We start from the raw sequence: 25,978 nt of genomic DNA on the forward strand, positions 1-25,978 counted from the left end.
CAGTTATTTCAGTTGAAGGCTCTTGTCCAGCTTTAGAAAACATTTAGAATAATTTTATCGCTATCTCCTGAAAGCCAAACTGTTAAATTTCTGCTTAGCTGTTGCTAAACAAATTTAATTCTAGATACTCTTATCTTGTAATTCTTATTTTTCAACTATTCTCTAATATTCTTCTAATAAATGTCTTGTTAGTGATGAAGCTAAATCCTTCATTCTTCATTTTGCAGTTTCTAGACCCAAACCATTGTCAGCAGTTCCAAAGCAAGCTGTAACAGGGACTGTCTTAACAAGATCTGCTTTCATCAATAATGTGTTGTCTAAAATTGGAGAGGTTTGGGCAAGCAATGAACCTAAACCTTACAATAGGTACGTTTTCTTACACCTTTTATAGTCATGCTACCTATTAATCTCTCCTGGACACCAGGAGCATTCAGAAACAACCCAACCTAACTGCTGTAGATCATATGTATGTAGAAAGGAAAAACTCCTCTCTCTCTATTGGCTACTTTTCATACAAAAATGTTTGCTTTTGCTTATCATTTGGTTTAAAACTGAGTGCGTTTTGTCAGTAATGCAGAGAAATGTACAAAGTAAAAATGAAAACCCTTTCTCTCCCATCCAATCCCATTTTCTTAATTTAATGGGCCTGTGATGCATAATCAAAAGTTAAATTTTTATTTTCTTTGTAGTCCTAACATAGAAGAGCCATCTCCTATAAAATATTCTCTCCCTGATTCAGAGCTGCCTGAGGCTTTTGTTGGAACACCAGTTTCAAAAACATCGCAAAAAATTTCCAGGTAATTTACTAAATCATATTTAAAGGCACATTGTTAAACAATAACTACAGCTATTTTTTTTTATTGACCTTTAACATTTTACAAATAATAGTTTAAATTCTTGTCTGAATGCTTTTTGTATGTTTTTTTTTTTTTACTTTCTGGTTTTGTCTGATTTTTTTTAATGCTTTTTATTTCATAATTTTCAGTAATACAAGTTTTCAAAATTTGTCATCAGCTAATAATCTACTTAAAGTTTGCTTAAAGACAGACTTCAGACTGAATACATAGCAGAAACCAGTTTTGTTAAAAAACATGAGCATTGTAAACTCTTCACTTTCTTTAAGATTATCTCCTTATTCATTGTCCCCTGAATGAAAGTTGTTTTTATAGTTAATTCCTAATTAATCTTAGTTGGCTCATCTTGAGGCTTTATCTTGTGGAACAGAACCTACTAAAACGTCTTAAGTGGTTTTAGATACAGCAGTACTTCTTGTTAAATGAACTTCATTTTTATATAATTTCAAACTCAGAGGACAGGTGCAAAAACAATCCAAAACCCCATACAAGAGAATTCTATCATACCACCCGCTAAGATTTCACCAGTTTATGACATTCTGTCACATTTGCTGTATCGTTGTTTGTCTGTGAATCTATTTTCTAAACATTCAAGAGGAGGTTGTGCACATCTCATTGCTTAAACATGTAATAATTCCATATACTTTTTCTAAGAACAAGGATATTTATTCATTTATGTAACTTCCTTAAGCACTTTTATCAAGTGCATGAAATTTAACACTGATATAAAGCTTATAGTTTTATTCCTGTTTTTATTTCATATGTCCTAATAATTCCTTTTGGGCATTTTCTTCTCCATTATTGGATCCAGTTATGATATTTTTTTCTCATGATATTAGAAAAGTAAATAGATAAAGTTTGACATCCAAGATAAAATTGTGATTCTAAGAACTATGGATAGTTGAAAAGTGCTCATAATCATCAGTAACAGAGAATACATATCTCTTGATGTATCAGTCTTTTGTCCTTAGCAGTATACTCATGATTTTATTGTTTGAGTTTTATCAAGGATAAGTACATTATTTTATTTCTCATGCTCTGGTTAATATACTCAGGATAACTTAATGGTTTACATTAAGTTGAGTCCGGAACAGTTGACTTGCAGTTCATAATGGAAATTTGCAGAGCTAGAAAGTAGATTAGAGGTTAGCAAAGGAGGGAGGAAGTAGGAGGAAGACGGTTGGTTTGTTGAAGTCTAATAATATTGTCTATAATAAAGAAGGGTATTGGAAACAAAAAATAAAACAAAGTTGTTAAATATGATAAAATTAAAAATGCGTTATTGGCATGTGTTGAAAAATTGAGAAGCCTTTCCCTTTGTTAGAGTAGATTTAATTAGGTTGTTTGGCTTAAATTACCCTTGTGAGATGGTAAAAAAGATAGTTTTAAATGGAAATAATTATTATTGACATCCTTTTTTTCTATCACTAAGATTTTTCCCCAAGACACTTTTTCTTGGTTTCTTTGTATTTGAATAGATCTGGGGTTTGAGTGAGGATGGAGGAATAATAAAAATTTTTAGAATCTTTAGTGGCCTAGAGCAGGGATTCTTAACAAGGGGTCCATGAGCTTGAATTGGTATTTTTTAAAAACCATTAATTTTGTGGGGACGTGTTAGTTAGTTCAGGTGTGTTATATTAAATCATACATAGTGTGGACTTAGTAAGGGGTCCATGGTTTTTACCCAACTGGCAGAGGGGTCCATGGAACAAAAAAGGTTAAGAGCCCTTGGCCTAGGGGGCTTGATAAAGAAGTGTTGGGTGTCCAGTCAGAGCCCCTGAACGCCAGTGTTGATGTCGGTGAAGGGTCAATGGAGGTGGGAATGTTTACTTTTTATAGAAATAGTTGTGTATTTTTTGAACTGGTGTGCACTAGTGAGTAGTAAGTAAATTTAATGAGTTCTCATGAGTTTTTTTTCCTGATGAAATGGAATAGTTTTAGTGGACATTGCTTATTTAAGTCCAATTGCTGCTTTGCCTAATTTGTTTTGCTTATTTGAGTGATCTCAAATGTATTTGTTTTTTGGCTAACGGTCAAGGAATTTTTTGCATCAGTCATTGCAAGAATCAGAAGACCTAATATAATTCTTCTGTTCTTTAGAAAATAACAATAAAAATTTTTTATTTCAATAATTTTTATTTTAGTATAGCTTAAAATACTAAGTCTTGTTAGTATAAGAATTTTGCTTTTACTTATTACGTGCCATTTTTTGCACAGGTCCTGCTTTTAGGAAATACACCTTAGACTTTTAAATGTTAACGCAAAGCAAAACATTTTACCAAATACATACTAGGTATATATAGAATATATAAATATTTTAACATTTTATTAACATTAAATTGAGCAAACAGTTTTAATGCAAATGCAGTAGACAAGGAAAAGAATTGGAATCAAAAATAGAGAAAGAAATACCTACAGTGTGATTGGCTGTTTGGATCTCTTGGTATTCCAGTGAAAATTTCAAAGCTGTGCTTTACAGAGTAACAAATGCGAAGAGCCTGCACTAAGAGAATGTTTCCTGCGAGGATATCCCAAGTGGTGAGGGTTGGGTCCTGAAGCATCGTGGCCTCTGGCCACCCCCCAGTGGTGAGAGTTGTGTCTGAACAGAGGGTAGAATGGCATGCAGAAATGGCGACTGGGATTGGCTTTCTGGGTAGCAGAGCATGCTACACTCTTCTGGTTGTTCTCAGCTGAGCCATACTGGCACTTTGGAAAAGTAAAAAGGTGTTCTTTCTATCGCTATAAAATAAAGCCATAAAATATTTATTAGGAAATTTTGCAAGGAGGCAGTGACCTGTGCAAATGGTGTAAAAGAAATTGTAAAATGAAAGTTTACAAATTAAACTATTTATTTGTAAATTAAGTTTTTAAGCTTATTTAGACTAGGCATACTAAAGTCATCAATGAAGTCACTTTTTAATTTTTTTAATTTATTTTTTTCTACAATTTGTAGGTTTACACAAAAATCGTGAATAAAATATATAAAAGACAGTTTCCATATACTACCCCATTGTTAACACCTTGCGTTAGTGTGGTTCATTTGTTACAGTTCATGAAAGAACATTTTTATCACTGTACTGTTAATTATAGCTCATCATTTACAGTAGAGTTCATTGTGTTGTGGTACAACTTTTACCATTTGATATGAACTGGTTCCAGGTCATGGAAAATATTTATAGAAGTTTGAGCTTCCAGTTTATCATTAAACTCAATTTTAAAAAAATAACTTTTCCCCTGTCAGTCTTGTCTTTATTGCTTTCAGAACCATAAGGGTAAAATAAACCATACTTTAAATTTTTCAGTATAACTTATTCATTATGTATGTCACATGTAGATGAAAGGACTTTTTAAAAGTGGGATGACAGTATAGTGTAGGAAATGGATTGCTGGGAAGCATTGTCCTTTTTTCTTCCATATTATAAATCAGCAATTTATCTTCATTTGAAAGTAAGTGCTGGCACATAGCTGGAATTCAGTAAATGTTGGTGAAAGGGAGAAAGAAGAACTAGAACTCTATAAAAATCGTTTGTTGTCTAGAGTTCCTAATTCTCTTTTTGCCTACTTTATAATTTTTTGACATTTTGAGCTAATGGTGGCAGTTTACATTATGTTAATATACATGACTGAATTTATATTGGCTATCGTATTTAATAGTGGATAATTAACATAATTAGTACTGAGTAATTAAATGAGGTACTAAATTCTTCTGTTAATTCACTAAAGCTCAGTCAGTAAGTGACCAGGCATTTTCTGTTTTTATGTATTCTCTGATTGCAGACTGCTGGATTTGGTTGTTCGTCCTGTCCCCCAGCCTTCCCAGTGTTTGGGATTTATTCAGCAAACCCTCACAAGATGTCCTTTGTACCCATCATCTAGTTCATCCCCATTAAGTCCACAATTAAAAGGATCACATCAGAACATCACAAGAGCATCAGAATTCCATTTACTTGAAACTCCTCTTGTAGTTAAGGTCAGTATTACATATCCAGCATTCATCATGAAACTAAGAGGTTCTTATTTTTCAAATATCAGGGAGAAAATGAGCTAATGAGCTGTTATAACTAACACTGTTCTGGATAACTGATGGCTTTAAAGCTTCTTTTCCCCCATCACCTTTTTTTTTTTTTTTTTTTTTTTTTTAAAGAAATCTCTTTCCAGAATGCTTAGTGTATTTTAACACCATTCACTAAATTTCCCCTTTCCTGCTTCACTAACATTGTACTAAAGGATATCAATCCTTGCGTTATCCTGAATGTCCACAGGTCTCTCTGTGATTATCATTTGACCTTTTTCTTTTTCAGAGTGCTTTCAAGTTTTGGTGGTTTTGTGTATTTATATTTTTTAATTCCTTTGCTCTTTCCATAAAACTATTATTTCTTCCTCTTATCAAATACTTTTGAGTTCTTGGGTTTATTTTAATTTTCTGACTTCTTTAATAAGACTATAAGCTGTTATTCCTTCCTACCAACAGTATATTTGTCTTTACATTGCCTTTCCTTCACCCTCTCTGATAAATTCTTAGTTGAGAAACCATAAGACTAAATTTGTGGTAATTGTTAACTGGGTATTCTATTCTGACTATCCAGCATTTATAGTGAAACTAAGGAATTCTTTTTCTGTAAGTTGAATAAAGGATACTTTGATCTAGTCCTTAGATAATTAAATTTAAAAGTTGAAAGAAAGGTTGATGAGACTATTAGTTTCCTGACAATTTCTTGTATGGTTTTTTTGTTTTGTTTTTTTTTTTAAAGAGGTACCAAGGATTGAACCTGGGACCTTGTACATGTGAAGCATGCTCCTAACTGCTGAGCTACACCCACTCCCCTTGTACAGTATTTTATTTTATTTTTTAAGATTTACTTTATTTATTTCTCTCCCCTTCCTCTCCCCCGTTGTCTGCTCTCCATGCCCATTCACTCTGTGTTCTTCTGTGTCTGCTTGTATTCTTGTCAGCAGCACCGGGAATCTGTCTCTTTTTGTTGCATCATCTTGCTGCATCAGCTCTGTGTGTGTGCGGCGCCACTCGTGGGCAGGCTGCGCTTTTTTTGCGCTAGGTGGCTCTCCTTCTGGGGCGCGCTCCTTGTGCATGGGGCACCCCTACGCAGGGACACTCTTTGTGTACATCAGCACTGAGTGTGGACCAGCTCACCACACGGGCCAAGAGGCCCTCGGTATCGAACCCTGGACCTTCCATATGATGGGTGGACACACTATCAGTTGAACCACATCCGCTTTCCCCTTGTACAGTATTTAAAATTTTTCTTCAACAGTTGATAAAAATCACATTTTGTATTCTCCACAGCTGGGTTTAAATAAAATGAAATCAAGGAATAAGCTTTACCTGTTCCCAAAACCTCATAGCCTGAAAGAAAAATCAGTATAATCTTGTAACTTACTGGATAGAATTTAGTAAATCTGTTTTCCAGTCCTTTAAAGGGGAAGTTGAGGCAAGTAGTTTACAGATTATTTTTATTCATTAAAAATCCTCAGTGGAGTCTAATAAGCATCACCTCTTTTACTTAACTGAAGTTTATGAAGCTTATAAACATTAGTAAAGTGATTTAGCTTATTAATTGGTGTTTAAGTGTAATAAATCATAAATAACTGAGGCCTTTACCATGATTATAAATGCTTTTTTATTTTAAAAAATGTTTATTCAAGTATATATCATTCCTACATGAATATCACCTCCATACCTTGCATTGTTGTGAAACATTTGAGACAAATTATAAAAGGACATCATCAAAGTAATACTAACTGTAGTCCATACCTTACATTTGGTGTATTTTTACCCCAATCCCCCTATTATTTGTTGTTGTTGTTGTTCATAAACCATACAGTTTATCTAAAGTGTGCACTCAGTGGCATTTGGTATAATCAGAGTTGTGCATTCAGGATTTCAATGTAAATGCAATTTCAAGTTTTATAGCCATACATATAGAAAGCTCTGAGTAGAGTCTTGTATTTTCTTTCCAGTAATTTGGCATAAAAAATTTTTATTCGTGGTTTATATTAGGTAGGATTGAATGTCTTTATTGGAAATGAGAGGATAGCCACTACTGTGAATAATGATTGATCCAGTCTTCTGTAAATGACGTTAACACACAAACACTGGGAAGCGGATTTGGCTCAGTGGATAGAGCATCTGCCTACCACATGGGAGGTCCAGGGTTCAAACCCCGGGCCCCCTTGACCCGTGTGGTGAGCTGGCCCACGCGCAGTGCTGATGTGCGCAAGGAGTGCCGTGCCACGCAGGGGTGTCCCCTGCCTAGGGGAGCCCCATGCTCAAGGAGTGCGCCCCGTAAGGAGAGCCACCCAGTATGAAAAAAGTGCAGACTGCTCAGGAGTGGTGCTGCACACATGGAGAGCTGATGCAGCAAGATGACACAACAAAAGGAGACACAGATTCCTGGTGCTGCTGACAAGAATACAAGGGGACACAGAAGAACACATAGTGAATGGACACAGAGAGCAGACAACTGGGGGAGGAGGGGGGAAGGGAGAGAAAAAAATAAATAAATCTTTAAAAAAAAAACAAAACCCACAAACACTAATGGTGGAATTGCATTTGATCTTCTTCATAGAAAGCTAAAACTTTGGCCATGTCAGTTACTTCCTCTGGATTTGCTGAGTTCACCCCTCAATCCATCCTAAGGTCTGGTCTTCGAACAACACCATTAGCATCTCCTTCTTTATCACCTGGAAGGTCTCTGACTCCTCCTTTACGACTTAAAGAAACTAGAATTTCATTCATGGAAGAAGGCATAACCACAAAATGGACTGCTGGAGTAAGTTTGATAATAATGGGAAAAATTAAAATTTAAGTGTATTATTAGTTCCTATCAAGTAAAAGCCTCTTAAATGATAATCACTTAGGTTTTTTAATGAAATTCTCTAGCTAATCATGAAAGAAACATTAAATCTGAAAGATACTTTGGAAAATACATCTAAGAAGCATCATATAGTGATTTGGTGGCAGAAATGTGATTAGAATCGAGATCTAATTTTTTTTTTTTAAGGTTTATTTTTTATTTATTTCTCTCCCCCTCCCCCTTCCCCTAGTTGTCTGCTCTCTCTGTCCATTTGCTGTGTGTTCTTCTGTGTCCACTTATATTCTTGTCAGTGGCACCGGAAATCTGTCTCTTTTTGTTGTGCCATCTTGCTGAGTCAGCTCTCCATGTGTTTGGTGCCACTCCTGGGCAGGCTGCACTTTCTTTCGCACTGAACGGCTCTCCTTACGGGGCGCACTCCTTGCACGTGGGGTTCCCCTATGCGGGGGACACCCCTGTGTGGCACTGCACTCCTTGAGCACATCAGCGCTGTGCGTGGGCCAGCTCCACACGGGTCAAGGAGGCCCGGGGTTTGAACCCTAGACCTCCCATGTAGTAGGCGGACACTCTATCCATTGAGCCAAATCTGCTTCCCTAGATCTTACAATTCTTGATCCTTGTTTTGGCATGTTTGTTTGCTCTTATTTGAACTTATATGGCCTTTTTTTTTTTTTTTTTAACAAATTTTACTGATACATATTAATAAAGCATACAGTTCACCCAAAGTATTCAGTCAGTGGTATTTGGCATAATCACATAGTTCTGCATTCGTCACCTCAGTCATCATTGGAGTATTTTCATTATTTCAATAATAATAATAATAACAAAATTTTCATCTCTCGATCTCTGTGCATCCCCTGCTGTACATAGCTGCTATTTCTGGGTATTCTTACACAATTACCTATTTATTTATTAAGTAGTTTTATTGGGATAGATACCATACTATCTATCCAAAGTGTAGTCATTTGCTTTTAGTATAATCAGTGTTGTGCATTCAACACCACAAGAAATTTTAGAACAATTTCATCACTCCAAAAAGACAAACTTCACACCCCTTATCAGTCATTCCCCAGCCCTACATAGCTACTAATCTAATTTCATCTTTATGAATTGATTTATATTTATATTTTATATAAATGGAATCATACAATATGCAGTACTTTGTGTCTGGTTTCTTTCACTTACCATAATGTGGTTTTTTAGTCTGTTACTAACATTTTTTAGTGCTAACATTCATTTCCTCAATTTCAAAGAAAAAGTCTTACATACATGCAATTTTACCCATATTCATATTCACACGTGATTCTACTGTGCTGTCCAGTTCCATGTTACATTTTAATAGCTTTTGTTTTAGTAATATACCTGACCTTAGACTTTCCGTTTAAACCCCTTTACTTCTCACGTAGTATACTGCTAGTTACAAACATTATGTTGGGCTTTCGTCTTTTCTATTCATTTCCAAAGGTTACACACATAACTTTTTGTCATTTCTGCATAAATTAAGCCTCAGTTTTCCATTCTTTAACCTCATTCTCTGTTGTGGTGACCCATTTTCAAGTTATTAACTCCATGAGATTACGTGATATATTTACCTCAAAATAGCACAGTCATATAGTATTTGTCCTTTGGTATCTCGATTCATTGAACGTAGTGTCCTCCAGGTTCATCCATGTTGCAGGTTCATCCATGTTGTTGTCACAACTTCGTTTCTTCTTACAGATACATAATATCCATTGTGTGAATACACCACAGTTTGTCCAGTCACAGGTTGCTGGACACCTCTGTTGTTTCCAGCTTTTGGCCATAGTAAATAACGCCACTGTGAACATCGGTGTGCAGATGTCTGTCATGTCACTGCTCTTTGTTCTTCTGGGTTTATAGTCAGTAGTGATATTGCCAGGTCACAATAAATCTGTATTCAATTAGGAACTGGCAAACAGTCCTTCACAGTGGCTGTACCATTCTACATTCCTACCAACAGTGAATAAGAGCCTATCTCTCCACAGCCTCTCCAACACTTGTAGTTCTCTGTCTTTTTAATAGTGTCTATTATGGTAAATGTGAAATGATATCACATTGTAGTTTTGATATGCATTTCCCTAATTGCTGGTGATACTGAACATTTGTTCATGTGAGGTTTTTTGCCATTTGTATTTCTTCTTTGGACAAATGTCTGTTCAAGTCTTTTGACCATTTTTGAGTTGTAGCATCTCCCTGTATATCACGGGTATCAAACTCTTATTGGATATGTGATTTCCAAATATTTTCTCCCATTGAGTCGGCTGTCTTTTCACCCTTTTGACAGAATCCTTTGAGGTGCAAAATTGTTTAATTTTGAGAAGATCCCATATATCTCTTTTTTTCTTTTGTTGCTTGTACTTTGGGTAAAATTCAAGAAACCAGCACCTACCACACAGTCTTTTAAGATGTTTCCCTACATTTTCTTCTAGTAGTTCTATGGTCCTGGCTTTTATATTTAAGTCTTTGATCCATTTTGAGTTGATTCTTGTATAGGGAGTGAGGTAGGGGTCCTTTTTCATTCTTTTGGTTATGGATATCCAGTTCTCCCAGTACTATTTTTTGAAGAGACTGTTTTGTCCCATTAGCATAGCTTTCATAGGTTTTTTTTAAAACCACTTGGCTGTAGAGGTAAGGGTTTAAGTCTGGATACTCACTTCTATCCCACCGGTTGTATCTTTATACGAAAACCATGCTGTTTTGATCACTGCAGCTTTGTAATGTGTTTCAAGGGGACACAGTGAAATTCCTCCCAAATAGCTCTTCTTTTTAGAATATTTTTGGTGTTTGGATGCACTTCCCCCTTCTAAATGAATTTGGTAATTGCCTTTTCTATTTCTGTAAAGTAGGATGTTGGAATTTTGATTGGTATTGCATTTTATCTAAAAATCAGTTTGGGTAATTGTCTTTCTGTTTAAGTCTTTATTGATTTTTTTTAGTATTCTTTTGTAGTTTTCTGCATATAGGTCCTATGGTTCTTTAGTTAAACTGATTCTTAGATGTTAGAGTCTTTTTGTTACTGTTGAAAATGGAATTTTCCCCTTGATTTCCTCCTCAGATTGTTTAGTATTAGTGTACAAAACATTACTGATATTTGCGTGTTGATCTTGTATCCTGTTGCTTTGCTGAACTCATTTATTCAAGTAGCTTTGTTGTGGGGATATTTCAGAATTTTCTAAGTACAGGATCATGTCATCCATCCATTTCCTATTTTTATGCCTTTAATTTCTTTTCTTGTCTAATTGGTCAAGGTAGAACTTCTAGTACAATATTGAATAACAGTGGTGACAGTATACAGCCTCGTCTTGTTCCTGATCTCAGAAGGGATGCCTTCAACCTTTCCTGATGTTGGCTGTGGGGTTTTCATATCTGCCTTTTATCATATTGAGAAATTTTCCTTCTATTCCTATCTTTTGAAGTGTTTGTATCAAAAAAGGATGCTGGATTTTGTCAAATACCTTTTCTGAGTCGATTGAGATGATCATGTGGTTTTTTCTCCTTCAGTTTGTTAATGTGGTGTGCTATGTTGATTGATTTTCTTAAGTTGAACCAACTTTGCATACCAGGAATAAATCTCACTGGGTCATGATGTTATAAGTCTTTAGATGTGCTGTTCAATTGTCTTTGCAAATATTTTGTTGAGAATTTTTGCGTCTGTGTTCCTTAGAGAGATTTCTCTGTAATTTTCTAATAGTATCTGTCTGACTTTGGTATTAGGGTGATGTTGGCTTCATAAAATGTGTTGAGTAATTTTCCCTCTTCGATATTTTGGAAGAGTTTAAACAGAATTGGTGTTAATTCTTTTCAAAATGCTTGGTAGAATTCACCTGTGAAGCCATCTGGTTCTGGACTTGTCTTTGTTGGGAGATTTTTGATGATGAATTTGATCTCTTTAACTGTGACTGGCTTGTTAACTTCTTGCATTTCTTGCAGTGTCAGTGTAGGTTGTTTGTGCATTTCTAGATATTTGTTCATTTCATCTAGGTTGTCTAGTTTGTTGGCATACAGTTTCTCATAATATCCTCTTATGATCCTTTTTATTTCTTTGGGGTCAGTTGTAACTCCCACCCCACCCCTCTTCATTTCTGATTGTATTTATTTGCACCTTCTCTCTTTTTTTCTTTGTCAGTCTACCTAGGAGTTTGTTAATTTTATTGATCATCTCAAAGAACCAGCTTTTAGTTTTGTTGGTTTTCTCTATTGTCTTTTTTGTTGTTGTTCTCAGTTTTAATTTATCTCTGCTCTAATCTTTATTATTTCTTTCCTTCTGCTTGCTTTGGGATTAATTTCGTCTTTTTCTAGTTTTTCTAGTTCGGTTAAATCTTTGAGTTTAGCTCTTTTTTAATATTGGCATTAAGGGCTATAAATTTCCCTCTCAAGTCTGTCTTCACTGTATCTCATAAGTTTTGATAAGTTGTGTACTTGTTTTCATTTGTTTCAATACATTTACTGATTTCACTGATTTTTCTAGTATGGCTTGTAATTTTTTGCTGATTTCTAGGCATCTGATTAGGATGTCATTTACCCAGATGCTCAATTTCTTTCTCTTCTGTAGGGATTTAGCAGTGGGAGACTGTGTGTTACTGCTGCTCTTCGATTCTTGGCTTGACCTGGATTATTAGGATTGTCCTTGCTAGTTGCTCAAAACTGGGCTTGAACCCAGTAATTGCAGACCTGCTTCCTAGGACCTTGGGGAGGGAAGTTGTAAAGGCCGCCAAAAAAACGTTTGCTCATGTGCCCTTCCTCGTGGGCTTTTCCTAATGTGTAGTTCCTTGGTCTGCCAGCAGATGGCCCTCTTTGGCAGCCCTCTCAGTTGAAAGCTTAATCAGCGCTTGTTTGCTGCCACCCAGGGGGATCCCCGTCACAGAGGCTCCTGCCTGGAGGCTGAGAGCCTCCTTTTTTTTTTTTTTTTTTTTTTTAAGATTTATTTTTATTTATTTAATTCCCCTCCCCCGGTTGTCTGTTCTCTGTGTCTGTTTGCTGCGTCTTGTTTCTTTGTCCGCTTCTGTTGTCATCAGCGGCACAGGAAGTGTGGGTGGCGCCATTCCTCGGCAGGCTGCTCCCTCCTTCGGGCTGGGCGGCTCCCCTTATGGGTGCACTCCTTTCGCGTGGGGCTCCCCTACGCGGGGGACACCCCTGCGTGGCAGGGCACTCCTTGCGCGCATCAGCACTGCGCATGGGCCAGCTCCACACGGGTCAAGGAGGCCCGGGGTTTGAACCGCGGACCTCCCATGTGGTAGACGGATGCCCTAACCACTGGGCCAAAGTCCGTTTCCCTAGAGAGCCTCCTAATTCAGACTTACTCAGAGGCAGTTCTCTAGCTTTTGCTGGGAGCCCCCACCCTTTATCTGGGTAGGAAATAATTCCCCTTGCCTTTGTACCCTCAGCAACCAGTCCCTGTCAATAGAGGGAGATTGAGAGGGTTGCATCTCTAGTCTTGTGCTGCCTCCCAAGGCAAAGAATGGTGCAGCCCCACCTGGCCTGGAAGGGCTCGTGGGACACAGCAGACTAAATCTGTGGGGCAAAAGCTGGGTCAGCCTTAGGCTCTGCCCCTCTCTCTCCCTTTTCCTGGGGTGGTGGATCCCGGTTGTCTATAGGTGCTGGCACCAGCAGTCGCAGCTACCGCTTTTAACTCACAGTTTTGCCTTTTCCATTCTTTTGCCTTATCTCTCTTCTTGGCGATGCCCATCCTTCCCATGGTGTCCTAAACACTAGAAGATTTTTTTCCAGGCCGTTTCTGCCTGTCCTCTAGCTATTTTTCTGGGAGAGAAGAGAGTCCCATGCCTTTCTGGTCCACCATCTTCCTGGAAGTCCCTTCCCCACCCCACCCCCCCGCCCCCCATGTTGTTTTCTTTCTCTTAATTAAGTCCATAATTGGTTGCCTATTTAGGAGGGTGTATCTTCAGAAATCCACTATTAATAGGAACCCATTCAGGGATAGTTCCTTATCTTTGCCTGTTTTAATGTTTTAAAAATACTAATTTATTACCAATTAGGGAGACATATTAGCAACCATTAAGCTTTAGTCATTATCTAAAGAGAATGGATTTAGAACTGCTGAATTTTGGTTGAAGAGAGTTTATAGAAATACTGAATGTGGAAGGACTGAGTTTTACTAGTTAAAAAAATTTTTTTTTCACATCTTTTACTTAGGTTACAGAAGATAGCAAAACAAAAGTATTTGTTACTACACCTTTCCATAAATGTGATGTTTCAGTAGAATCTGAATGGCTTAAAAGGAAAGATAAGACCGCCTCTTTTTCCCTGAGTAGTCCTGTTAAGGACCATCAAGAAATGGATGTCAAGTCACAAGATACACCCTCCTTGAGTTTGGAGAAACTGGATGTGAGCAAAGAAAACAGCAATGCTTCAACCAGATCAGACCAGACTGTCTTAGAGTATCAGGATGCACCATCACCAGGAGAGTTTGAGGATATGATTTTCGTTACCTCTAAGGGAGCAAGCCCTCCCACTGAAATAATGACTAATTTAACCGAACAGTCCGAGAAGGAAAGTGATAAGGATGTGTTTGAATCAGAAGCAGTTCCTCCAGACCTGGGGAAACAAACTGGTAAGAAATCATTTTTACAATATCCAAAATTGCCATTGATGTTCCTCAGTAAAATTTGTAATAGATTTTTTCCCCACTATTCAAGAAAAGCATCAAGTTCAAATAATAACTATATACTCACAGTGTACTAGTTTACAGCCACAACACAAAAATCTTACTCGTAAAGTTTGGAAGTATTCCAGAGGGATTGCATCCCACTCATAATGCGTGATGAAGTTGGAAGGATGGTAACTGTTCTTTTTATTTGAGTATGAAATTTGGAAAAGATCAGTAATGTTTAAGGATGAAAATTCAAGATGCCATACTCTTGATTTCTGGCTTCTGTTTTTGTTGTTGTAGTTGTTGATTAGAAGTTAAAAAGTTATACATTTTATGGAAAAATCATGGAAAGATTATTTCCTTATACCCAGCCATATTAACATTTTGCATTAGTACGATACCTTTGTTACAGTTGAGAGAGATGATTATAATAATTAGGCTATTAACTATGGGTCTGTAATTTACTTTTGGGTTCACTGTTCATGCTATGCAGTCCTATGGTGTTTTTGTTTTTTTATTTTTATTCTGGTAACATAAATCAAAATTTTATAACATCAGAAATTTCCCCCTTTAACCACATTCAAGTATATGATTCGTTGGTGTTAAATACATTCACAATATTAAGCTGCTATAACCACTGTCCATTACTAAAACTTTTTTATCACCCCAAACAGAAACTCTGTACCCATTAAGAGTTAACTCCCCAATTCCCTACCCCCACCCCAATCCCTGGTAATGTCTAGTTTCTCTGTGAATTTGCTTATTAAAATTCATATCAGTGAGTTCATGCATTAATTGTCTTTTTGTGCATGGTTTATTGCACTCAACATGATGTCTTCCAGGTTCATCCATGTTATTGTATGTATCAGAACTTTATTTGTTTTACGGCCAAATAATATTCTATTGTGTGTGTATATATCACACCTGTTAACGGACACTGGGGTTGTTTCCACCTTTTGGCACTTGTGAATAATGCCTGTTCAGTGTCCTTGCTGAACTGTTGGAGTCTCTGCTTTCATCACTGAGATATATAACCGGAAGCGGAATTGCTGGACAAATGGTAACTCTACACTTAACTTTCTGAAGAGCTGCCAAACTGTCTTCAATATTGGCTGTTCCATTTTACATTCTCAACAGCCATGAATTACCTCACTGTAGTTTTGATTTCCTTTTCCCTAATGTCGAATGATGTCAAGCATCGTTTTGTGTTTTGATTTTGTTGTGTGGTTTTTTTGCCATTTGTGTATCTTCTTTGGAAAATATTTATTGAACTCTTTGGCCTACTTTTTAATTGGGTTGTTTGTATTTTGTTGTTAAGTTGAAGGATTTCTTTATATATTCTGGATATTTAAATCCTTTTCGGATATGTGATTTCCAAATATTTTCCCTTATTGTGTAGGTGGTTGTTTTACTTTCATGATAAAGTCCTTTGAGGCACAAGTTTTTTATTTTAATAAGGTCCTATTTATATATTTTTTCTATTGTTGCTTGTGTTTTGGGTATAAAGTCTTAAGAAACCATCTGTAACACAAAATCCTGAAAATGATATTTGTATGTGGTATGAGATAGGGGTCACCCATCATTCTTTTGCATATGGATATCCACTTTTCCTAGCACCCTTTGTTGAAGAGACTGTTCTTTCCCAATTGAGGTGGAATTGGCACCCTTGTCAAAAGTCATTTGGCCATAAATGTGAGGGTTTCTGAACTTGCAGTTCGATTCCATTGGTGTCATGTCAGTACCGTGCTGCTTTGATTATTGTGGCTTTGTAATGAGTAAGGTTGGGAGGTGTGAGTCCTCTAACTTCATTCTTCTTTTCAATATGGCTTTGGCTGTATAGGGTCTCTCATCCTTCTGAATACATTTTATGATTGGCTTTTCCATTTCTGCAAAGAAGACTGTTGGGATTTTGATTGGGATTGCATTGAATCTATAAATTACTTAAAGTAGAATTGATATTTTGATGATATTTAGTTTTCCAATCCATGAGTATAAATATACTTCCATTTATTTACATCTTTTATTTCTCTGAGAAATGCTTTGTAATTTTCTTGTTTATAAGTCTTTTGCATCCTTGGCTAAGTTTATTGCTAGATATTTGATTCTTTTAGTTGCATTTTAACTGGAAATTTTCTCTTCAGATTGTTCATTATACTGTGTAGAAATACTGATATTTGCATTTTTTACTGTGCCAAAAACTTTCAGTCTTTCACTGAGTATGGTGTTAGCAGCGGATTTTGTATATGCCTTTTATCATTTTGAGGAAGTTTTCTTCTATTCCTAGTTTTCTGAGTGTTTTTTGTCAAGAAAGTTGTGCTGGATTTTGTCAACTCAATTGAGATGATCAAAGTATTTTCCCCGTTTTCCTGATAATGTGGTGTACTGTATTAATTTCTTTTCTTATGTTGAAGCATCCTTGCATACTTGGTATAAATCCCACTTGATCTTGGTGTATAGTCCTTGGATGTGCAGTTTGATTCAGTTTACATTTTATTGAGGTTTTTTTCACCTATTTTCATAAGGTAGAATTGGTATCTAATTTTCTGTTCTTGTGATATCTTTATCTGGTTTTGGTTTTGGGGTGAGATTGAACTCAGAATGAGGTGGGTCGTGTTCCTTTATCTTCACGATTTCTAGTTCTTCCTCTGTTACTGATTTCAAGCGTCATTCCATTATGGTCAGAGAAGATGGCTTTGTATAATTTCGATATTTTTAAATTTATTGAGACTTGTTTTGTCACTTAACACATGCACTATCCTGGAGAATGATCATGTGCAGTAGATAAGAAGATGTATTCTGCTGGTGGGGGAAATAGTCTACGTATGTTTCTTGGATCTAGTTGGTTTAGAGTATTGTCTTCTATTTCCTTATTGATCTTCTGTCTAGATATTGTAATCCAATACAGGGAGTGGTGTGTGAATAGTCTCCGCCTATTCACGTAGAGCTGTCTATTTCTTCCTTCAAATCTGTCAACATTTGCTTCAAGTAATTGTGATGTCTTTTTGTCAAATTGACCCCTTTATCAGTAGTGAACTTTTTTATCCCTTGTAACAGTTTTGACATCTCTTTTATCTGATATTAATACAGCCACCCAGCTGTATTTTATTTACTGTTTGCATGGTATGTGTATATATATATTTCATCCTTTTGCATTCAGACTATGTGTGTCTTTGAATATAAGGTGAGTTTCTTGTAAGCAGCATATATTTGGATCTTGCTTTTTTATCCATTCTGCCTATCTCTGCCTTTTGACTGAAGAGTTTAACAGACTTAAAATAACTATTGCTAATGCAGACTCTCCTTCAGACATTTTGCTGCCTGGTCTTTGTAAGTCAGGCTTACACCTTTTTTGATCCTCAATTCTTCCATTAATGCCCACTTTTATATTTAATAAAAGTTTAGTAGTGTACGATTTTGTGTCCCTTTTTATTTTTTTCTCTATAGTTTTCATATATTTCCTTGTGATTACTACTGGGCTTAAATTTTACATCCTATGTCTCTATAATGTTGGATTTTTATACCAATTTAACTTCAATAGTAAGCAATACACTTCTTCTATCCCTCTGTCACCCCTCCTTCTTGTTGTACTTGTTATAAATTGTATGTACATTGTATTTCTGAAACCATAAACAATTACTTTTATGCCTTTATGTGTTGAACTTATAAGATGTCAAATGTGGAGTTACACACCAAAAACTATCTTACATTAATACTGGTATTTATAGTTCCCTGTAAGGTAACTGTACTGGTGGTCTTTATTTCTTTCTGTCTCTTCTGTCCACTCTCTGGTGTCCTTTTCAGTCTGAAGAACTCCCTTTCTTTAGCATTATCTGTAGGGCAGATCTAGTGGTGAATAAACTCCCCCCAGGTTTTCTGTATTTGGGAATAGACTGGGTCTTTATATCCAACCCTGGCACCAGCCCCCTGCACTGGGTGCTTTGCCTGTGGACCCACTGTTGCCTGCTCTGAGGATGGGAGCTGCTGCAGGGAGAGTGAAATTCACTGGTATTGGCCACAATCTAGCATTCTTTTCCTCTGCCTCTTCTTAGCATGCTGCGCGGTGCTTTGCCTGGATGGCAGAGTTTTAAAGAAGTTGGTTTAGACTGTTCTTGCCAGTTCAACAGTTGTTTTGGTAGAGTTACTGATTCCTAGAGCTTCTTACTTGAATATCTACTCGCCATCTACTGTTTTCTTTTTAAGATATTCCTATAACTATGGGAAATAAATAATGACTTCACAGACTAGATGTTATATGATATTTAACTTATCCAGTGTTAGATGTCGGGGTGAGACAATTGGGACGCGGAGACCAGCGATTGCAGGCAAGGGTTTATTGGGAAGCCCTCCCAGTGGAGGGGGTCTGGAGAATACCCTCCAGCCCACCCCTGGCAGAGGCAGTCATGGATTTACACAGCACGTCTCTAGGCAGGAACATGCGTAGTTCGTGGGAGTGGGTTTGGGCTTACGTAAGACCTCAGGGCCTGTAGGGATGGCTCAGGGGTGGTGGGCGAGGGCCAGTGTGTTCTAGGGGTGCGGGAGGGGTTGGCAGGGTCCTGTGGCTTCTTTGTCTATTCTTGTGAGGAAGTGAGCTGTATCTGGACACGTAGGCTTAGAATAGGGGGTTGCTCTAGGTCCTGGGACGGGGCTCCTTCTGAGTAAACGGCTGGTCGCCCTTGCGCAATGGGGCAGTTGATAATAAACTTGCAGCTTCTGCAGGTCGGGCTGTTAAGGGGGATAGGGATGGGGCCTAGTCTTGTCATCCAGCAGCCGCATCTTTCTAGAATGCTGCTCTGAAACCGGGGAGTTCATTCTGCTCTCCATATAATACCTGGGCAAGCAGAGTAAACTTCCAGATGCCATGAATTCATTCACCTTTGTTTGAGCCCCTAACATGTGTATCAGGAGAACTCCTGCTGCATGTGTAATCTCACACCCTGAATAGCAAGCAAGACATGGCACCTGGCCACATGAAGTTTAGAGCTTAGTGGGCGCTATGGACAAGCAAGTAGTGCAGTGTGATAAATGCTCTGCTGGGGGATACAGAACAGGTTAGGAGAACTAGGAAAGACCTGGCTTAGAATTGGCAGGTCATATTTACCTTTTTTTTATCCCAGACACAATTTTAACAGGTTTTTGAAAAGGTAATCCAATCTTTTAATTTGTGATTAATTACATAAAAATCTGTGTCGTAAGTGGTTTCTTTTAAGAAATACTTTTTTGCCTCAGCTGAATTAACTAAGGCTTCTGGAAATGTGAATCCAGTGATTATTCTTACAATGTTGATGTAGTCTCAAATAGAAATTTGGATTGTTTTGCAGGGAATGTGTGTACACACAGATTCTGGAGCCAAATAGACTATATTTGAATCTTAGTTCACTTAATTAACCTTGTTTGTGGTCTAGAATAAGCACTGTAACTTTATACTTTAGTTTCCTTGTCTTTAAAAAAATCCTTGATGTTGAGGATTGAGGTAATTAATTCATGCACTTGGAACAGTGCTCATTTAATCAAACTTGAGAAGCAGGAGGTGATGGCAAGGTTTCTTGCACTAGGTACACATAATTAGACGGAACTGCTGACAGTCTGATGCAAAGGAAGTAGACCTAAAATAACCAAAAACAGAAAAACAACTTTGTCTAAAAGTGGTAGCCCAAGATCTAATTGTAATTATTCTTATCATTTGTAGGCACTTTAACAGATGCAGAAACAATGCCTCCCTTAGTTCCAGAGGAGGTACTTTCAGAATTAAATCCCTTAAGCCCTGTTCAGGGAATGGAAGCTTCTCCTTGTGCACCATCAACCCATGAAGGGTAAGTTCATGGAGAAAAATTCAAATATATATTTTTTAAAAGTTCAATGAAATTGAACCAGTTACAGAAGTAAACTATTATGTGCATAGATTAACATTTCCATTTTCATAATGTTATCTAATAGGAAAAAAATCAGTTATACAATGGTGTATTATTCAGTGGTTATGAAATATTAGAATGGCACCAGACATTTCCTAAATATACAGAGACATGATGAATTAGGTGGAACTCTTTTATATTCTTTGGTGCTTCTGTGTTTTTGAAGACTAAACATTTAACGCATAGCATGCTTTCCTCTGTGCCATCTCATTCTCAGTCGTTTCAGGGTGATCCGGTAGGGGTCGCCATAGAACCAAGGTAGAACTGATAGAAGGTGACTCGGATGGTTCTTTCCCTACTCTTCTAATAGATTCAAGACCTAAAATTTTGCTTGCTTGTTTTTTAATGTTTAGTCTTTATTCTTCAGTTAATTTCATTATACGCTTTGTGCCAGGAAAGACACCAAACTAAATGATGTAGGGCAGTGCTATTCAAAAGTGTGGTCTTTTGGATTGATGCCAGTTCCGAAATTGTTTGTGATCTACAAGAAGATAAATGGCTTTCATTAGAACATAAATCACTGTGCTACTTCCTTTATTGAAGAGTATGATGATGATACTTTTTGAGTAAACAGTATAATTAGAGAAATAATTGATTCAAATTGCACGTCACTTTGACTAGTACTGTTGCATAGGACACAAAAAAATGTGGTAGTTTTAGTTATTAAGTAGAAAATGTAATTTGCTAAGATTAAGCCCACATAAAACATGGTAATCTAAGATGTTGTAAATGGTTCATTATTTTATAAGTAATGAGAATGACTTCACAAACCAATCATAAAAATCACTGCTTATTAGTCACTTCTGAACAAATTGAGCTTGATTAGCCTGGAATCTTTGCCAAGGCTTCGTGGAAGAAGTGGGAGAAACTAATATGAAAACATTATCCAAGTTTTATTGTTCAGTTCTAATTTTTTTGTTCCGTGAGTATGGGTTTGATGGATAATTGTAACAATCACAAAGCAAAGAGCAATCACATGAGAGGAAGCTTTGTGGTCACAAGTGCATCAGTATTAACCATCTTGGAAAGCTAGTTACTTTTTAAATTGAAATTGAAATTGAAATTTTCTGGAGATTTACTGTTGGTTCTGTTATCCTTAATAAAGAAAGACATTGTGATTGAAATAATTCTTACAAATATAAACAGAAGTAATAATATGTGTCTATATTCAAAATACATGCTTTTTCTTGAATTTACTTTTTAATTTTATTTGTCCCATTCTTAAAAATCAGCATACTTAATTTTGAATTTGAGGGAAAAGCCAGCCTAGAATCGTTAAGGGGCCACTGTCAACATATTTTCATCACATGAATTCCACAGTCTCCCATAGGTCACCTATTCTGAGTCATTCATTATACCCTTTCCAGTTAATATTAAAATACTATACCAGACTACCGAGTAGATAGGAAATATTCTATTCTGTACAAGCTTTTATTTGAAGAATTTTGCCACAGGGTATTAAATTTGGCTTGTGTAACTTATCTTGACTGACCAGCATTTTAAAATCACTTAATCTGTAGTCTAGGTGTGTGCCACTGTTGCCAAAAATGTAAAATATCAGGAAATAAGAATGGCAAGTATAGCTTTACTTATTTCTAAATTCACTTAAAAATTTCATAATCTTATATAAAATGTATGTGAATGGTATTGATTTCTCTCTGAACCTCAGTTTTCATCATCAGAATGACAGTAGGGGGGTAGGATTAGAGCAGAAGAGATCATCTCACACTAAAGTATATATTTCTGTTTCTAAAGGAAAATTCTCACCCTGGAGTCCAAAGTACCTGTTTTGGATGAAGAACTAGTATCTGTTGAAAGCTACACCAGCACAAATAGAACAGATAATAAATGTATGTATTATTTTAATTTAGTACAACTTCTATTTTAGTTTTTAAGAGGTTTCACTCTTACCCAAATTTTGTTTTCTCAATTCTAACTCTGGTGAGCTTCCTTGGCATAAAAGTAGCTTTCTAAGAAAGTATATCACTGTCTCAACAGCAGGTTGCATGTAAAGACACTGTGGTTCTAATCATGGAAGTCTTCTCATTGTTTTCATGGACATACTTTCCTTTGGAACATCAAAAAAGAGTAGAGTAAATTATCACTCCACAGCCAGATTACGTACTAGGCTTTATATCTTCTGAGGCTTAGATATCTACATGGAGCAACTTCCCATTTTTATTCTGATTGAGATAGGTTAAGGCCAAGGTTGACTTCAGTATTAGGAAAGAAAAAATAAAAAATGACTTGAATTTACTCCAGGGAAATGAACAAACATGGAATTTTTTTTTTTTTTTAATCCAGTGAACTTTTCTGTATATGTGCCTATTCTCAACTACTCCCTGGGTATACAGAGAAGAGAAATATACCTTCTTCTCCCCTCATTGAGCTTACAGTCTGGTTTAGGGAAAGCAGACACCTTGAATGCCTCCTGTATACCCAGAATTTGTCTAAGCATGTCACATGTATTAATACATTTGATCCTCAGCAATGCTCTTCTATGCCTTCTGGCTCTTAATCCCTTGCTCTAAATTATTATACCTTTTTGCCCATCACGTTATGAATAGGGCAGACTTATGACCAGGTTGAGCATCCTGCTTTTTTCCCTCATTGAGTATAAAATATGTTTATCATAAAATAGTCAAGAGAAAAATCACCTAATGTGTAAAATAAAAATTGCCCATAACTTGGTGATGTATTTTAAGGGTCCTTTATTAACATTTTAAATGTCTTTTTCTTGTATTTTTTTCCTGTGCATGTTTTCCCCCATATATTTAAAGAAGAGATAAGTAGGTGGCCAGAAGAGGCAGGGGCTTGAGCCAGGCCCCTTGGGCTCATGACACAGCTCATTCATAGTTTTCTTAAATACTCTATCTCAGTAAAATGGGAATATCAATAGTACTTATTCTGTAGACTTGTTAGGATTAGTGCATTGCTTGTAAAATGTTTAGAACAGCACATGGCACTTAATCAAAACTCAGTAAATATTAGCTTTTATTATCGTACATTAGCAATTATTATTTAAGATTATCAAAAAAGCAGCTTGCTTTTTTCATGTAGCAATATATGTGAGACATGTCTTTCCATGCCAATGATGGAGATTGACCCTGTTCTTTTTAATGGCTGTAATAGTATTCCATAGTATGGCTATTCTATAATAAGTTTAACTGTTAATTGGTGGACATTTGGACTGATCACCATTTTTGTTGAGTGGCTTTTGTTTGGTTGGTTGATTTGCTGTTTCACTTCTGCAGTGAGTATTCTTGTGTACCTTTGCACATTCTGTGTCACAATTTCTTTTGAGTAGATTCCTAATTGTGAACTTAACAACATATAACTTTGGCAAAGAGGAAGGTGAAACATAGAGAGGATTTTTTTTTTTTTTGTCCTCTGGTGAACCAAAAGAGATATCCAGTCCTTTTCCTGGCCAGATCAAAGTCCAGATTGCATGTCCCTCATAGAATTCCAGAATGGCTCAACAAGGATAATTAGTTACATAGTAGTCAGCTGGTGAGTACAAGTTTCAGATTAATTTAATACGGACTAAACGTTCTGAACTTGTCACAGCAGTTATCATCATATTGAAGCTTCACAATAAGGGCGGAGATTCTATTCCTCTTGAGAAACCAGTGTTTTTGTTTTTATATGTGAAATTATCTTCTCCTGTGTTTCATCTTTGTGGAAAGCAAGTATGTATTTGTGACAGTCTGCCACAGGGCTGCCAGTGCAGAGTCGGCAGAGAACGATTGGCTCTTCTCATGGGAAGTTACTAGGGTAAAAGCAGGCAAGGCAGCAGCTCGGCCGTCTCCCTCCCAGCAGTCATCTCTCCCTGGACCTTGGCTCCTTTAGCCCCTCAGGGCTCCTGCTGAACCTGGAGTCCTTTCTCTCACATGGCTGGCTCAAAATTGTGGCTTCCTTTTTTTCTGTGTCGTTCTCTCTGTCTCTTTGTCTCATATCATCTCCAGAAAGAGGGTGGAGACTCAGCCTGAGTCCTGCCTCTCTGACATAGTCCAATCAAAAGGGTCTCACACCCACAGGAATGGATTGGTTCAAAAGCATAATCTTCCTCATTTTGGAATTTATAAAAGAACTTCAAACTGTCATAGTATTCTTTAAACTGAGTGGTAGGATACTGAAGAAAATGGTATTGATACAAATTCTTATAGGTTTTTCCCCTTTAATATGTTACAGAATATATGGCAGTATGACAGTTGAGATGGTGTTCTCAAGTTCAATGCATCTTTTCCTGTTTGCTCCCTAATTGTGTGTAGGTTCATATTTTTCAGTTTAAAATGAGAAATTTTAACTCCACGTTTTTTCCCCAGGTATGATCGATGTCCGTGGTGACAGTGGAAGCTCTTTCCCCATTATCTCTGAAAGTCCTATTAGCTCTGAACATAGGCTTGACGAGGAAATAGCACTGAACTTAAAAGAAGACCCTGAAATAGAAGTTGATGAAAGTGATGACTTACCAGAAGAAAAGCCTCCAATTGCTGATGGTCCTCCTGATACTCAAGAAATTCATGTAAAAATTTTTTTGCTACATTGTCAGTTTTTACTTTTGCTTTAGACACCGTAGTTGAAATAACCTCTTTATAAAAATCTGTTTTTAAAAAATAAGTGTTTGAATATTTTATGGAATATAAAAGAACACATCCTTTAAATAAGAAATTGGTTTTCATGAAAACCAAAAGACTGTATTAAAGTTGCCATGATTTTTTTAGTATCTGGTTCAAATATGGTTTTTTAGCCCTTAAGAAAATATAATGGCTAATCCAGAGATATGTATGACATTTAGACTGTTCACAGCATATATTTCAAAATAATCAAATGCAGTTCAACATGATCTTTTTCCATGTATAATTGTGGGAGAATGATAGTCAATTGGCTGCCTTCTATATATTCCAGAAACTTATTTTTGGTGACTTACGGTTTTCAGAAATTCTGCCGAAACTCTGTTGTTTTCATCTGGAAACTGTTTTAAAATAAATTAATTTATGGTAAAGGCCATCCAACTTTCTAATAATATTTATAAAATATATGAAAATGGAAGTTGGGAAGTTTCTCAACTCCTCTGTCCTTGTTATCCATATCTGTCTTCACGAGTAGTCTCACTTTGAACTAGAGGTATAAAGTCCTGGTTCTTTCACCTGGGAGCTAATGAAAACTGAGGGTCAGGTGAGCGTGGGAAGCCTCGTGTCTGGGTGCCTGCAGTCTGTCGCCTCACCGGATGCTTGGGGAGTGGGAAGTGTCATTGCGTAGGCGGTTGGTGATGTTCTACCTTCTTGGTCAGGAGATCTCTCTGCTGCTTTCTACCTCCTCCTTTTTCTCCCCTTCCCTTACCAGAAGGTAGGTGCAAGGACCATTCCTCCTTCCACCCAGCCCTTGCAGGAGAGGTCCTGAACTTGAAAGCCTTAGGAATTTCATGGTTTATGCAGCCCCAGCAAGGGAAGAGGATTGAGTCCAGCCCAAGGGGCTTGTGTAGGTGAATTCTTCTTCAGCCTTACGGGGATCATGCTGTTTAGAAAAGTGTGGATAGTTAGGTAATTTGGGGATTATCATTAAAGCACAGTTTGGGGGGGTTTTGTCCATTCAATTTTTTTCTTGAGTGAGAATACGAAGTCCTTAATTCTTATAACTGTTAGCATCGTAAAATAATTTCAAAGTTTTGTTAAGACTGCCTTTTTACAAGAAAATGTAGAATTTCTATTTTAACTACAGTCATTATCTCAAAACCTTTTTGCTATTGTTTTGAAT

At 36.7% G+C, this 25,978-nt stretch overlaps 1 protein-coding gene across 1 annotated transcript in view; it reads left to right on the forward strand.

Moving 5' to 3' along the window:
* AHCTF1 (AT-hook containing transcription factor 1) overlaps positions 1 to 25,978 on the forward strand; it is a 99,091-nt gene that overhangs the window by 59,032 nt on the left and 14,081 nt on the right. The window contains 8 exon segments of the mRNA XM_058275358.1: positions 228 to 366; positions 690 to 797; positions 4,632 to 4,824; positions 7,439 to 7,642; positions 13,856 to 14,273; positions 19,999 to 20,122; positions 21,977 to 22,071; positions 24,547 to 24,746. Coding sequence (XP_058131341.1) covers positions 228 to 366; positions 690 to 797; positions 4,632 to 4,824; positions 7,439 to 7,642; positions 13,856 to 14,273; positions 19,999 to 20,122; positions 21,977 to 22,071; positions 24,547 to 24,746 — 1,481 coding nt within the window.

The sequence above is a fragment of the Dasypus novemcinctus genome, chromosome 13 (genome assembly GCF_030445035.2).
Source record: "Dasypus novemcinctus isolate mDasNov1 chromosome 13, mDasNov1.1.hap2, whole genome shotgun sequence".
Lineage (NCBI taxonomy): Eukaryota > Metazoa > Chordata > Mammalia > Cingulata > Dasypodidae > Dasypus > Dasypus novemcinctus.